A 13,490-nucleotide genomic window follows, 5' to 3' on the forward strand; every position below is an offset into this window, starting at 1 on the left:
CACCGTTAACCACCATTGATCACCATTGATCACCGTTAACCACCATTAACCACCATGATACTGTGATAAAAGAAAACCGGGTTAGCATAGCATGCTAGGTGGCTAACAGCAATGCTAGCCGGTTTGAAGGACTCTCGGTGAGCGGCAGAAGGCGGGAGTGTCTTTCTTACCTGGAAGGTTTGCTCGTGAACAGGTGTGTCGAAGGTTTGCGCTGCTTCACGAACATTCAGAGCACAAAGGAGACCTGAAGCTGCTTTTCTTTATACTCACAATTCAAGAGTCACATGACTGTCATGTGACTCTGCAGTTTGGCGTTAAAGGGACAGTACACAGTGAATGATCACGTAGACTGAATACATATTATGTTTATACTCTTTTATTCGTAAATATTCACGACTAACGAAGCGTTCATTAACTAATCAAGGTAAAGGAAGGTAGTTTTATTTTATTTATTTCCTTTTTCAGATTTTTTAAATTGTATTTAAGTAAATATTGTACTTTTTACTTCACTACATTTAATTGATAACTTTAGTTTATTTCCAGAAAATACACACAAATACAACTTTATATAAAAAAGTATATTAAAAAATATACAAAATAAATTATGTGTGCCTTGTAATGTTGAGTTTAATTACTGTAACATAGGTGCTATTTTTATTTGATATACTTCTAATTATTGTTGCTGTTACTTTTCTTTACACCTGATGTTCTCCTCTGTGGATCAATACCAGTTTATCTGTTTAGTTTGAGAAACAAAGCTTTTTATTAATTACTGCCAAATCACATGTAACATTAAAAAGACATCAAAAGACCGTGAACACGTTAGGATGTGGAGGCCATGAATCAATCCCATACCACTAGAATCAATAGTTGACTAAGAGTGAAAACGTTTAAATGTAACTGTATGATGTATTTAAAGTAGTAACGATCTTAAGCATTTTTAATTACCTTTTTGTTGAAAGGAGAACACACAAATAAACTTTAACCGTAGAATAAAAAAATAAACAGTCAAATTCCCCATAAATGGTCCCATCAGTGCCTCTCAGCTGTATATTTTATTGACATATTATTTTCAGAACTTCTGTCTCTCTATCAAAATAAAATCACAAACGCTGCTGACCGTGGGAACACATTTATTTCTATTTTGTCTCATGTACAGAAAGAATCAATTTACAGTTTACAAACAGCTGACCAGGTTTATGAAGCAAATGATTTACTGCACAGGATGAAGGCCTACAGTTCCCTCCTCCCCCTCACCCTCGCGTGTATTTGTACCATCAGTTAAAAACTTTAACACGTCCTCTCTGTGATTCAGTTCTTGAGTAAATCTCTTGTCCACAAAAGAATCTACTGAGAAAACAGGTTCTCTCATGTCGAAACAAAAACAAGGAAGGAAAGCCACAATTGCACAACTCATAATAACAATATTAATATTAATTTGATATCTGGTCCCAAACAAACGTACATTTACAGCAGCGGACAGTTCAGTAGGAATCGTTTCATGGCGTCGTGGTTTTTCTTCAGACTTCACATCACATGTTTGTGCTGTAGGCTTATGAACAGCAAGCTAATGGTGGAAAGGACCAACGAGTCAGCACGACTTCTATACAGCCGTCGTTTCATAATCGACAAAAACAAAAGCACGGGTTGAGCTTTTATCTGCTGGATGACACGATCGCTTCACAGTCTGAGGCAGTGGTGACGCTAGAATCAGCGGGAGGAGCGTGTTGGTCAGTGTGTCGTCGTTGTAAACATTTACGACCGGAAGTGAATTTTTTTGTTAGAACTGGATTACGGGAAAATTCAGTGTATCTTCATGAAACCGAGTTCATTTTGGCAACACGATTCAATGCGTCAGTGCATCACTTTTCTTTTTTTTTTGTGCCAAACATCCTGGATCAATAATAAAAAAAGAGAAGATCATTAAAAACACCCTATTCTACATGTTACATGCACGAAGTTTACACCATAAAATCTCATATAGTTCATCGTACCATTTACAAGTTTGGTGAAAAAAGAGGATAGATACAATAAAACGTATAGATATTAAAGGACAGTTACAGCCAGTAGAGAAAAAAGTTGTCAGGTTATCGTTTGGCAGGCATGCTCCCCAGAGTGACGCGTGATGTTGCTCCCACAATGCAGTGTGCTTATTAGTGCCACGGTGACGCCTGGCTGCATGTTAAAGAGGGACCTGTATGCCTATCCCTCCATCCTATGTGAAAGAAGGCACTTACAGGAGAGAAGTGGTTCAGGCCCGGTCCGGAAAATAAACAACCCCCGTGGATGTCAGTAGAATATCAAACAGGGAAGTCTTCAAGTAAAGTGGTGTTTTGGCTGTTTAGGCTTACCCACGTTTTCTTGGCAATTAGAGGGGGAGGGGCTTTTGGGTGCCTTCTGATTACTTCATACATTCATATGCATGCAAAAACCTTTTTCTAAACCCAAAAAATTATCCTTTAAACATCTGGGAATCTATTTACACGACGGAAATCGCAGCGTCGACCAAAACGACGAGCAGGAGAGAAAAAAAAGGCAGAAAGTCCACGTTTTGGCAATAAATCAGCGACAATGAGGGATGACGGAAAGACTCAGAGAGACGATGCTCAACATTTCAAATCGTTACTATCTGATTAAGTAATCCGAACACATGAACATAGCACAGGAGGAAGTGCGTCCCCGAAGGAGCAAAATGCAAGTCGCACGTTGGATTTTAAGAGATTGCATTATCCGTTTACAGGGGCGCAAGAAAAATAATCACTACGACCGGTTTCCTACGTAGTCAAGCTTTGGGAAGCTGTTTCCTTTAAAGAAAACTTAATCTAGTTACAGTTTCGGGCAGGTGGAGACGTCTTCTACCATCTATGTGAGCATTGGTGTGTTTTAAGTCCAGGGAAGGAAATCGAATTCACCCACCAATCCCATAAAAAAGGTCATCCACTTCCAAAATGCTTGGTATCGATCAATCAATTATCAAATTATCAGCAAGTGCTTCCTTCTTATATTTTGCTCTATAAAATGGCTATTTCCACAGTCAGTGTGTGCGATGGCTCAGGCGATGGTTTTCAGTGATGTGATAGGTGTCAAGAGTTCACGATAAATTGGATACGATAGATCATCTCAGTGGGAACCAGGGAGAGTAACGGAGACAGTGAGACCACGAGAGAAATCACCTCACCAGGAACACAAAGGCCAAAACAACAACCTGAAAATGGAACCAGTGAAGCGTGGTTGTGCTTATTGTGATCTCTCTCTCTCTCTCGGTGAACAACATCTTCCTCCATGTTCGTTGTGGAAAGATGAAAGACTAAAAGTGTCTTCATTAGGTCCACACAACTCACTTCCTGGGGTGGAAGACCATGAGAGGCCTGTCTTCGATCTTCTGCCAGGGGCTCTTCTTGTTCTCGTCTTTGTCGTCGGGATCGTCCTCAGGACTGGTCATGGAGTCGCGGCGGTTCTCGCTGTTGCTGCTGCGGCTGCTGTTCACGCGACTGCGTCCTCTCCTGGGGATGGTGGACCCTCGGGAGGACGGACCCTCGTCCAGGAGAAGGGTGAGGGAGTTCTCCTCGGGGGAGACCGGGCGTCCCTCGCTGCTGCTGCTGGGCTCGGTGTGGTCGGGGTATGCCAGCTTGGAGTAGCACTTCCCACCGCTGCTGCCGACGCCGAGGCCCTTCCGTCCTCCCGTCCCCCAGCGCTCGTCTTTTCCCTTCCGGTTCATTCCCAACATGCGTTCTTGGGACTCCAGAGGCGGCTCAAGGTTGGAGTCTCGGCCGGCGCTGCTGGGGCCACCTAAGAATCCACCGCCACCGAGGTCATTCCCAGCATCTATGTAGGAGTGGCGCACATGAGCGTTGTTCCGTCCATCCAGGGAGATGAACCACGCCCTCGGGTGCTGCTTGACACCCAGCTCCAGTAGCTTCTTCTCCGTCAGAGCCTGCAGTTCCCCATTCATCTGAGCCATGGTGGAGTCGTTGAAGAGCACCGGGATGGTCATGGGTCCGCCAGAGGAATCAGACGCCCAGCTCGGATCCTCGGAGTCGTCCCCTTGGGATCCTCCGCCTTGCTGCTGGCCTTGTTTCTGGGAGTGGTGGTGGTGCTGGCCTCCTCCCATCTGTGCGCCGTCTTTATCTTGGTCCTTCTGGTCCTTGCCGTCTTTGGAGAACTCGGAGGGCAGGCGCATGTAGTGGGCCGGGATGACTAGGGTGGGCACCATGCTCCGGTACATGTTCTCCTTCATCTGGTCAATGGAGCTGCAGAAGATGATCTGACCTGGTTGGGTGTTGAGGGAGGTGGGTCTGGCCAGGCTGTCGGCAGCTGCTGCCGAATATTCTGGAGGTTTGTCACTCTGGTTCGGCACGTACCCTTGGAAGCGAGGCGGGGACGGGGGATCCGAGGAGTACCCTCGATTATCGTTGGCGCTGTGGTGTCGGTTGTAGTCTTCATGCAGCAAAGGGTTGTCCAGGTTGTTGGTCTCGGTGGCTCGCGTCACCTTCATGGGGAAGCTTTCGCCACGTTGGGGACCTGATGCGTTTTTCCCTTTCGCGTGTCGCAGCATGTGAGCTGGAACGTGCTTGGTTAGGTCCTCCCGTGAACTCTGGTAGTCTCGAGCTGGGGACATGTCAGATTTGTCGTTAGAGGGGCCGGACTCAGCGTGGCCTCCACAGATCAGATTCAGCCGTGAAGTGGACGTACCCTGGTCTCTCTTGGCACCATTTATATTTTGCGTGTGGGGTTTCCCTTGCTGGCGACGCGGTTTTAAACACTTTCGCCTAAAAAAAGGTAAACAGAAACTGAAGGTCAGAAATGAAAGAAGCACCTGTAATCTGCTGGGGATTATTAGTAGAGTCTAATCTGAAATCAAACCCACATTCACAGTTATAGGTATTTGCAATTATCATTACCAAAATCCCAGTTGTCATTTTTGCTATATTAATAGAAGCCTGAATGTGAGACCTGCGCCTACGCTCCCCACACCTGCAGTAGTAGAGCAGCACACAGAGCAGGATGAGCACCAGCAGGGCCAGCGAGCCCAGGATGGAGAGCAGGAACAGGGTGTGGTAGGTGGTGATGTCCCTCAGGCCTGGATGAGACAGACCCGATCCTGCAACACAAAACATGGCAGAAAGACGTCTGAGAATCAAGAATTATGTTAGTCCCTTTCTCAATACTTCCCTACCCTGTCTGTGCCTCAAGTCCATTGTTTCCTGTGTTTGAAAACAAGTTTCATGTTTAAGAGTCTAAACAGATGGTCACTTTTATTAAACAAACAGGAGGATATGGTGTATTTGATGGGGACTATTTTCAGTTGGTGTTCTAGTGAGTGTTTGTGGCAGCAGGACGGTGTAAATCATTTATGTGTTTTTTATGTTTTTGGACAAAAATGGAGCTCGATGGCACAGAGAACACACAACAACTTCTTCCAGTGACAACATTTCACACGTGATGCTTTTATCAACTTTTTGAGAATAGACTGATGCAAAAATGAGTCCTAAAATGCAGAAATGAGTCAGCACTTTTAGACTTCCTGTTCCCTCGTCTAGAAGTCAATGTGTTTCTTATGTGTTTTTGGTTAGATGTCTGAAATAATGTGTTTTACACAAGCTGAAGATATTTAAAAGTTGTGTTCTCTGATATAAAACAGGTCAGTAAATGTCCCTCTGGTGAATTTAGAAGCTTCTACGTGTCTTAAAAGGAGTCTAAATGAGACGACTAGACGTCCTCACTAGAACACTAGTCCTCCTTTAGCTTAGTGGAGGAGACGTGAAGTCATGTGACCGTGGTGGAGTTCCTTTATAGCCTGACGTTAGCTTTGTATTTTGCACTTCAAACATCATAAAAGTGGAGTTCATTAGTGGAGATTATCTTGATGAAATAAACGCGTAAGAAACATAAATGTTTAGAGTTTATATTCTGCAATAATCCAAAATCCAAAGAGAAAAAACCTCCAGTGAGACGCTAACTTCCTGTTAGTCATCCTTGCAGCATTCTTTATCACCAGATTAAATACTTCCAAGTACCAATTTTAATAACCTATTATGGACTTCTCTAAATTATGCAATATTTTATTACCGTCTGCCTTTGCTGTTTCCCCTGAGAGACATACAGGAACATCTGCTGACCCAGAGCAGCAACACTGCAGATTAATAACAGCACAAACAGCAGAGCGGAGGCGTGAAGATGAGCTACTGCACCTGAAGATGAAGGAAACGCAGCCAACCAGTATCCCATCTGAGGAACCACCACGTTCCACACAAACCGATGGCCGTCCGTCTTGATGTAGCCCGTCCCGTTCCGAACCCACAGTCCTGCAGAAATGTACGTTATCATCCCCGTTATTCACAAATAGCAAACAGAGGAATACCAAACACAAGAGCGTCTGACGTCCCGCTCTACGAGCTTCCCTCACCCGTCTTAGGCTGATACAGCCAAGCCGGCACACTGGTGGCCATCCTGTTGCGGGTGTCGGACGGCAGCGGCACAGAGATCTGGACCGGGTCGGAGACCTGGATCACACGGCCGTCTTTGTCAAAGAGCTGAACGCAGACCACAGCCAACGCTGTCAGGTCCATCCACCCTGTTTCTGCACCTGAAGAGAAGAAGACTTTTACATGTCTGAGAAACGTCTTCAGGTACTTGATGACTCAGGATTTTTGAGGACAATACATTCATTTTAATATATATGAAACACTCAGTATTTGCCTCTATAGTCAGAAGTAAAATTAGATTTCTGTCACTTATGAACCATCATTTAGTTGAATCACTTACAGGTGTAGCGTCGCATGACTGTAACGTTAAATAAAATGTAAACTTAGTGTAGCAAGTAGCATGCAGGGAATGATTTCAGACACCGTCAATATTGATATTTGAGAGAAAAAATATTCTTTTATATTTTTTGAAATAATTTTTTATTATTTCTTTATCAACAATTTTTTTTAGCAAGGATCCCTCAGGTAAGAGAAAGAAGAAAGATATATTTAACACCAAAATATAGGAAATAAATAAACTTAATTATATATATATATACCTTTCGCTAAAAACTAATGCAATCCTGCAATAAATCCATCCTTCATTAACCTCTTAATGATTTTGTTGAAACTGTTTTAGGGAGAAAAAAGAAGCTCACTATTGTCTAAAGTATGACTGTATGCTGAAGCACTGTAACATCTGCCCTACAGATGAACAACAGCCTCTTGGCTAACTGGTGCATTCACAGGAATGTTTTATTAATGTGCACTATGCCGATACCAAATAAAGCAATACATAAATCAACATTTCCCTCTAATAGAAACACACGTCCCAGACAGCGGATGATTCCTCGACGCCCCACCTGAGCTGTTGGTCTCTTGGCCCAGGAGAAACGGGAAGCCGCCGATCTCATACTGCGTCCGGGCCGTGGTCAGCGTGGCGGAGAGCGCCGTGTAGTTGGAGTCGGACGGCAGCTGAAGAGACTTCCTCTGCAGCTGCAACAGCGGCTGGTTACGAGCTCCTGCAGAGAAAACAATCGGTGAAATCCTGCAGCCTGCTCGTGTCCTAATAACTCTCAACATGTGTCCTCATACTGATACAGGAGCTGAGCTGATGTTTGCAGAGAAAACAAACTACCCGGCTGCAGCAGGTTGCCATCGTGACAGCAGCAGCAAATAACGCGGGGTCATCTAAATGTTAAGCAGTGAAATCTGTGGAGGCCTGAATAGACACAGGAGAGGGGGAGGAGAGGGGAGGGAATCTATCCTCCCTCTCTCTCTCTCTCCCTCTCTCTCTCTCTCTCTCTGCTGGAGACGAACTAATTTAAGACGTGATGACAGGATAACTGTTGACGGGTCAAACTGACCCTCCCAAGACCCAAAAATAGGACAACGGTTACCCAACAGGTCTAACTCTTGATACATTGCCCTTTGTGATTTACCGTTTTTAAAGAATTGGACTCATAAATTGCGTCTCAGCTCTTTGGACTAAGCTGATAATGGCTCATGAATCCAGGGCTGTGACAGGATAAGTGAGCATGCATGACTTATGATCACATATTCGGGTTCAAATGTTTTTTGTTTTCTTTACCTGGCGACCCAGACAGCACCTGCAGGAAGTCATCGTACAGGATGAGAGTTCCCGGCCTCTGGACCAGCAGGTACAGGCTGACTGATGCATACACTTCAAAACAAACACAGCAGACTTCAGACAAGCATCAAGGTAACGTTCAGATTCTTCTTTCATCTAAAGTATTTGACTTAACTGAATGATAAAGAGCACAAAATGAAAGTGGAACATGTGGTCATTGTTACTTACAGGGCTGAGTTAAACAGTTAATAATAAGTTGATCATTTTACTTTATTAAACTATTGTAATGCTACTTCCAATCGATCAGCATTCAGATCAATGAGATGAGTTTCTCTGTTATCAATAACCGCGTTACAATACGAAGGTATGGCCTTGAATTATATATAATCATTTTGTTTGTATTTGTCTTTGTTGGTTTTTAGTTTGAAGGAAGACAAACGTGTTATAAAAGAAGACATCAGAGGAACTACTTCCCATCTGTATACAATACAATAATTCAGATGATATAATTAATCAGATAGATGCGACCTGGATAAGCAGCAGAAAAACATTAAAAATTATGAATTCATTTCAAATTTTGCAAAAATAAACACTTGATGAAGAGCTAGTGTTTGCTGCAGGTCTGATGTCGATCACTAAAACTCCACAGAGGATTAAAAACAGCCTCCTGCAGCACAAACTACTCTTAGTTTATATCTGTATAACATCTACTAACAGCCTGCGATCACTGATAACAACATTACATCTCAGACCTTTGAAGCCCTGCAGATGCAGTTTGATGAGAGACTATAGCTGCACAGCCAGCCAATGAGACGACTGACACCGTCCTGTTAACGGGCAGATTTTACAGCTCGACAGAGTCGTCAGAAGGAAGATGCTCTTCACGCTCAGTAAAGAAATGAACTTACGGGGGATGCGGCTGGAGTGCCAGGGCACGGAGTTGGTGACGTAGTCTTGTTTGGAGGCCGTGATGATTACCCATGATCCCGTGCGGTACAGGAAGCTGACTCTCAGGACGCCATCGCTGCCGGCCCTGCTGGACGCCAAGACGGTCTGGTTACCGTGGACTTCCACCTCAGCGTCCGCCAGCGGAGACAGGTCGCTGTTGTCGAACACCTGGACTTTAATCTGCACCTCTGGGATAAAACACACAACGACAGAGCGGCTCGGTAAATGTCCAGAGAGCTGAAACAATGAGGGATTCACCAACCACAGCGGATCATCATCAATAGAACACATCGGCAAAGTCTCAAATGTGGCAAGTTGGAACCGGTGAACGATCTGTTTTGCCTCACTAAAGACTTTGTGTTTCTTTGGGTGAATCCTTTACAGTAAACAAACAGTATTTTTTGTTGAATTCAATGGAAGAAGACTCTGTGTAGTCAGATAATAAGGTAGAATTAAAGCAGTAATAACCCTCATATATGGCTCAATATATCAAGTCGCCCGTCGCTGTCTAACGGGGACGAATTGATTATGCAGAAGTGCAAAGATTCAACTAAAACGACCTTCAATGTGAAGAGGATTTAGCATGAACAGCAGCTGAACACAGACGTAGACCAGAGGACACCGTGGACTCTGTCTCCTATACAGTATATACAGTATATGTGTGTGTGTGTGTGTGTGTGTGTGTGTGTGTGTCCGCAAGTTTGCAACACAGGACATGATGTTTTTTTGGGTCTTTTTCTTCAGGTGACTTTAAGCACATCTATGGACGTTTCTGTAAGATGGACCTCGGAGATAATGACATCTTCAGAAAGTGAAAGTCACACTGAATCTAAGAACGCACGCATCTCGTCTTTGTGTTCAGATGTGAGTTGTGAATTCTGACGCAAACTGCTGCAGTCAGGTGCAAAGGGTTTGAAACGACAGGAACTAACTTTTCTGTTTAGAGCACCTGCATGTCCCGTTCACCTCCCTCAGTGTCTCCCCCTCATGCTGACCCTCTGCTGCAGACTAACCCCCCCAGCCCTGGTGGATTATGACCATGATGATATGTGTAAGTCATCTCAGAGACACGCCCGACACAAATCCATCGCCTGTTTCATCCTCCCATGTTTTTCAGCCCCAGAACATTTTGTTTCCCATCTTGGACAAGCGTTGATGTGGGTCACACTTGGGGCGGGGGGGGGGGGGGGGGGGGGGGGGGGGGGTGTTTCCATGGATACAAGCTGACTCTCCAAAGAAAGCTGGCTCAGGCTCTGCAGCATGACGAGCTGTCGCCATCTTAACCCTCCGGGCCTCTCGTGACAAACCCCTCCATGCAGAACTTCACTCAGTCTCACTAATGGCTGCACTCACATCATAAACGACATGTATGTGTGTGTGTGTGTGTGTGTGTGTAAATGCTGTCATGCATTACCATAATTGGTTGAATAAAGGCTCCCTTGTGTGTGTGTGTGTGTGTGTGGAGAGAGGATTTCCTCAGTCTGGGCTTGAAGCAGCTCCATTGACAGAAACACAGAGTCACAGTGACACATGAAGAGACTGAGGAGTCCTCACTCAGAGTGCTTCACTGTACATCCCGTGGAGCGTAAACGCTCCGCAGATGCAGTTCAAACACGTCTGTGAATCCTCATAATGTAAATATCAAGGTGTCCACCTCCCACTCAATTAGTCGTCTCTGGTAAACACAAGGTCTAAAGTGGTGTTTCTGTGTGACTCTGCATATAGACTGTCAACGAGAAGTCACCGTGATGTCACCGTGACATCACCCACTGGCTTTAAGACACGACTTCGGCATTTTGGCCGCCGCCATCTTGGTTTTTTTAGGCAACCAGAAGAGACACGAGAGGGTGGAGCTAACTACAACCGAACACTGCACAAGACATTCCAGGCAAAAAGGTTACAGTTGACTTTCATGAAGTGAAAACACTCTGAAAGAGTTAAAGTTGAGCTGAAAACTCAACTATTTTAGCCGATTGATTTTCTGTTGACTGGCGGATGAACAGACGCCGTCGAGCTAAACTGCAGATTGGTTCAGAGGATAACTGCTTCACTCGCTCAGGAGACTTTTCCAAAACACCTCCGAGGTATCAATTAACCGAGGATGTAATAGGTACGAGCAGCTGGGGAGCAAAAGATCTATTCAGACTTCATCTGAAGGAGGTTCTAACAGACAGACAGAGGACAGACATACTGCATTACCTGAAGAAGAGTACTTTGAATGCTTCTCAGGTGAAAGTGCTACCAGCTCAATGTAGTAAGAGCATCAAGAAGAAGAGTACGCACTTGTTCTTTATCATTAGATGTTCTTTATTATGAATGTTTTAGCAGTGTGTTTATGTGCCAGTTAGGAACTTCAAATACGTTTTGTCGTTCAATCTTTATACTGCAACGCAAAACTACTCCATTACAGGTAACAGTCCATCACATCTTAACTGCTTTGTATCGTGTGGTATTGTTGGTTGACGTTATGTTTCCTGTGTACCTGTAGAAGAACCACAGTGATAGAAGTAGAAAGTACAATGTGTCCCTTTAATAGTAGAAGTACACAGTAACTCAAAGTGAAAAGGTACAAGTAGAGTAAATGTACTTCGTTACAGTCCAGCACTGAGACCATCCATGCAGCTCAACATAGCTTGAAGCATGAATAATGAAGCAGTAATTGCATCATGTCCTCCACAATGAACCCAATATAAACTGCTGCGTCCATATTCATGTGTGTTGTTATTTATTCATGCAGCGTGTATTTGTTTGCGAGCTCTCTGCAGACACGTTCGCACACACGAGCCTCCATTGTTGTGCAGAAGCAGACGCAGACACGCGGGCCTGCAGACTAAAGGCCTGCAACACACTCAGTATCACAGCATGAAGCGCGAGCATGAAGCACGAGCGTGACATCACCTCACAGATATTATAGAATGTGAAATAACATCACACGGAGCGGACCCCCCCAGAAGCCCCTCTCCTCTCGGGCTACACTGTATCACATCAGCGGTGCGGAGACATTTTCGTGTCGACAAAAGCCATAAAAAAGCAACCACTCCCATCCCCTCTCATTGTGCTGCATGCACCCCCCCACGCTACCCACGCTACCCCCCACGCTTACCGACTGCTGCCGGATCTGGAAGCGATTTGGCCGCGCAGATCGACACGAAGAGGAGCAAACGAGAGATGTAGCTGGCCGGCATCCTCGCAAACTACATCTCTAGTCCCAGCTCGGCGGCCATGAGTCCATGTCTCCTCACAGCTTTGAGCTCGAGCTCCGAGATGCTGCCGCCGCCCGTCGGTCTGCGGGTGTGTGTGTGTGTGTGTGTGTGTGTGTGGGGGGGGGGGGCTTCTCCTTGTTTTTATTGTCTGAGGCTGGAAGAGGAAGAACGGTTCCCTCTGCTGAGCTCCAGCGGAACAGCGACTTGTTCCTCTGATATGAACGTTTACAGAGACAGACCATGATGTAATGTACAGTACCACAGCGTACAAATACTCCGTTACAAGTAAGAATAAATAAATAAAAAGTCCTGCATTCCAAACTCTAGCTACTACAGAAGTATTTGCATAAATATATTTAAAGTACTAAAAGTAAAAGTACTCATTATGTAGAATGGTACATTTCAGAACAATATATATATATATATATATATATATATTATATTATTGGATTATAGTTATTGATGCATTAATGTATTCATCACTTTAATATGGCAATGTTTAATTCAGATATTTTTACTTCAATATACATACATATACTGTATATACATGATCTATCTATATGATCTATCATATTGATATATTATATGTAAATTAGATATTTATAACTTTTGCTGATGTAAATAAAATCATGTAAAATGTACATTTTTATAAATTTTTGCTTTACTGTTAGTCTTTAAACTTTGATGAATTATTATTATTACAACAATCATAATACTTATAATACTTATATACTTATTATTATTATTATCTTTGTTTCTTTTAACAATCTTTTAATCCTTTCAGTGTGATATGAATATCCAGTACTGGAGGAATCTTAAGCTATTTCTACCTTCTTCTGCACAATGTTCAAACTTATTCTCAATTTCTTTGCGTCTAAATGTGCCAATGAAAAGATACTAAAAATGTAATATTTTTGTATTTATGCAGCACTTTTAAAAGAACAAAGCCTGCAAAGTGCATAGAAACAAACGATGATAAATAAATGTAGACCGTGTGATGACCCCTCCCCTCCACTAGGGGTCTGTGTCCTGTTCGCAGTCTTCAGGATGTTGCTCGGCAGCTGATGATGCTGACATCACTGATTACTGACTCTCCATGTTTGTTCAGTTCATGTTATCCTGGAAATAAATGAGTTTATTTATTACTGTCTCCCATTATTGTTGCAGCCTTCGAGCCGGATTTTAACAATAATTCAAAAGTGAAACAACATTGAGCCAAGAAGCAACATAAAACAAATGAAACATATACTTGTGGAGCATTTAGTATTTTGAGCGGGATCCTAT

General features: G+C 43.7%; 2 protein-coding genes across 4 annotated transcripts in view; both read right to left on the minus strand.

Annotated features, from left to right (window-relative positions):
* The window catches only part of grnb (granulin b), a 22,756-nt gene extending 22,462 nt beyond the window's left edge, over positions 1-294 (minus strand). For both annotated transcript variants that reach the window (XM_031844254.1, XM_031844253.1), the window contains exon 1: positions 171-294. The gene's annotated coding sequence lies outside the window, so the exon portion shown is untranslated. The remainder of the gene's footprint in view (positions 1-170) is intronic.
* An 822-nt stretch (positions 295-1,116) lies between these two features.
* fam171a2b (family with sequence similarity 171 member A2b) lies at positions 1,117-12,303 on the minus strand. Of its 2 annotated transcripts, none has more exons than XM_031844074.1 (8): positions 12,107-12,303; positions 8,964-9,191; positions 8,056-8,148; positions 7,328-7,486; positions 6,407-6,586; positions 6,192-6,305; positions 4,975-5,101; positions 1,117-4,769 (listed from the first exon to the last, which is right to left on the minus strand). In XM_031844074.1, exons 1-8 carry the CDS (start codon positions 12,186-12,188, stop codon positions 3,338-3,340), a joined length of 2,415 nt encoding a protein of 804 aa, XP_031699934.1. In that variant the 5' UTR covers positions 12,189-12,303; the 3' UTR covers positions 1,117-3,337. The 2 variants fall into 2 exon arrangements, with proteins under 2 accessions (XP_031699934.1, XP_031699933.1); XM_031844073.1 differs by having other exon boundaries at positions 4,954-5,101.
* Between the last annotated feature and the right edge of the window lie 1,187 nt (positions 12,304-13,490).

Source organism: Anarrhichthys ocellatus, unplaced genomic scaffold, assembly GCF_004355925.1.
Source record: "Anarrhichthys ocellatus isolate YVR2014 unplaced genomic scaffold, GSC_Weel_1.0 scaffold4, whole genome shotgun sequence".
NCBI lineage: Eukaryota > Metazoa > Chordata > Actinopteri > Perciformes > Anarhichadidae > Anarrhichthys > Anarrhichthys ocellatus.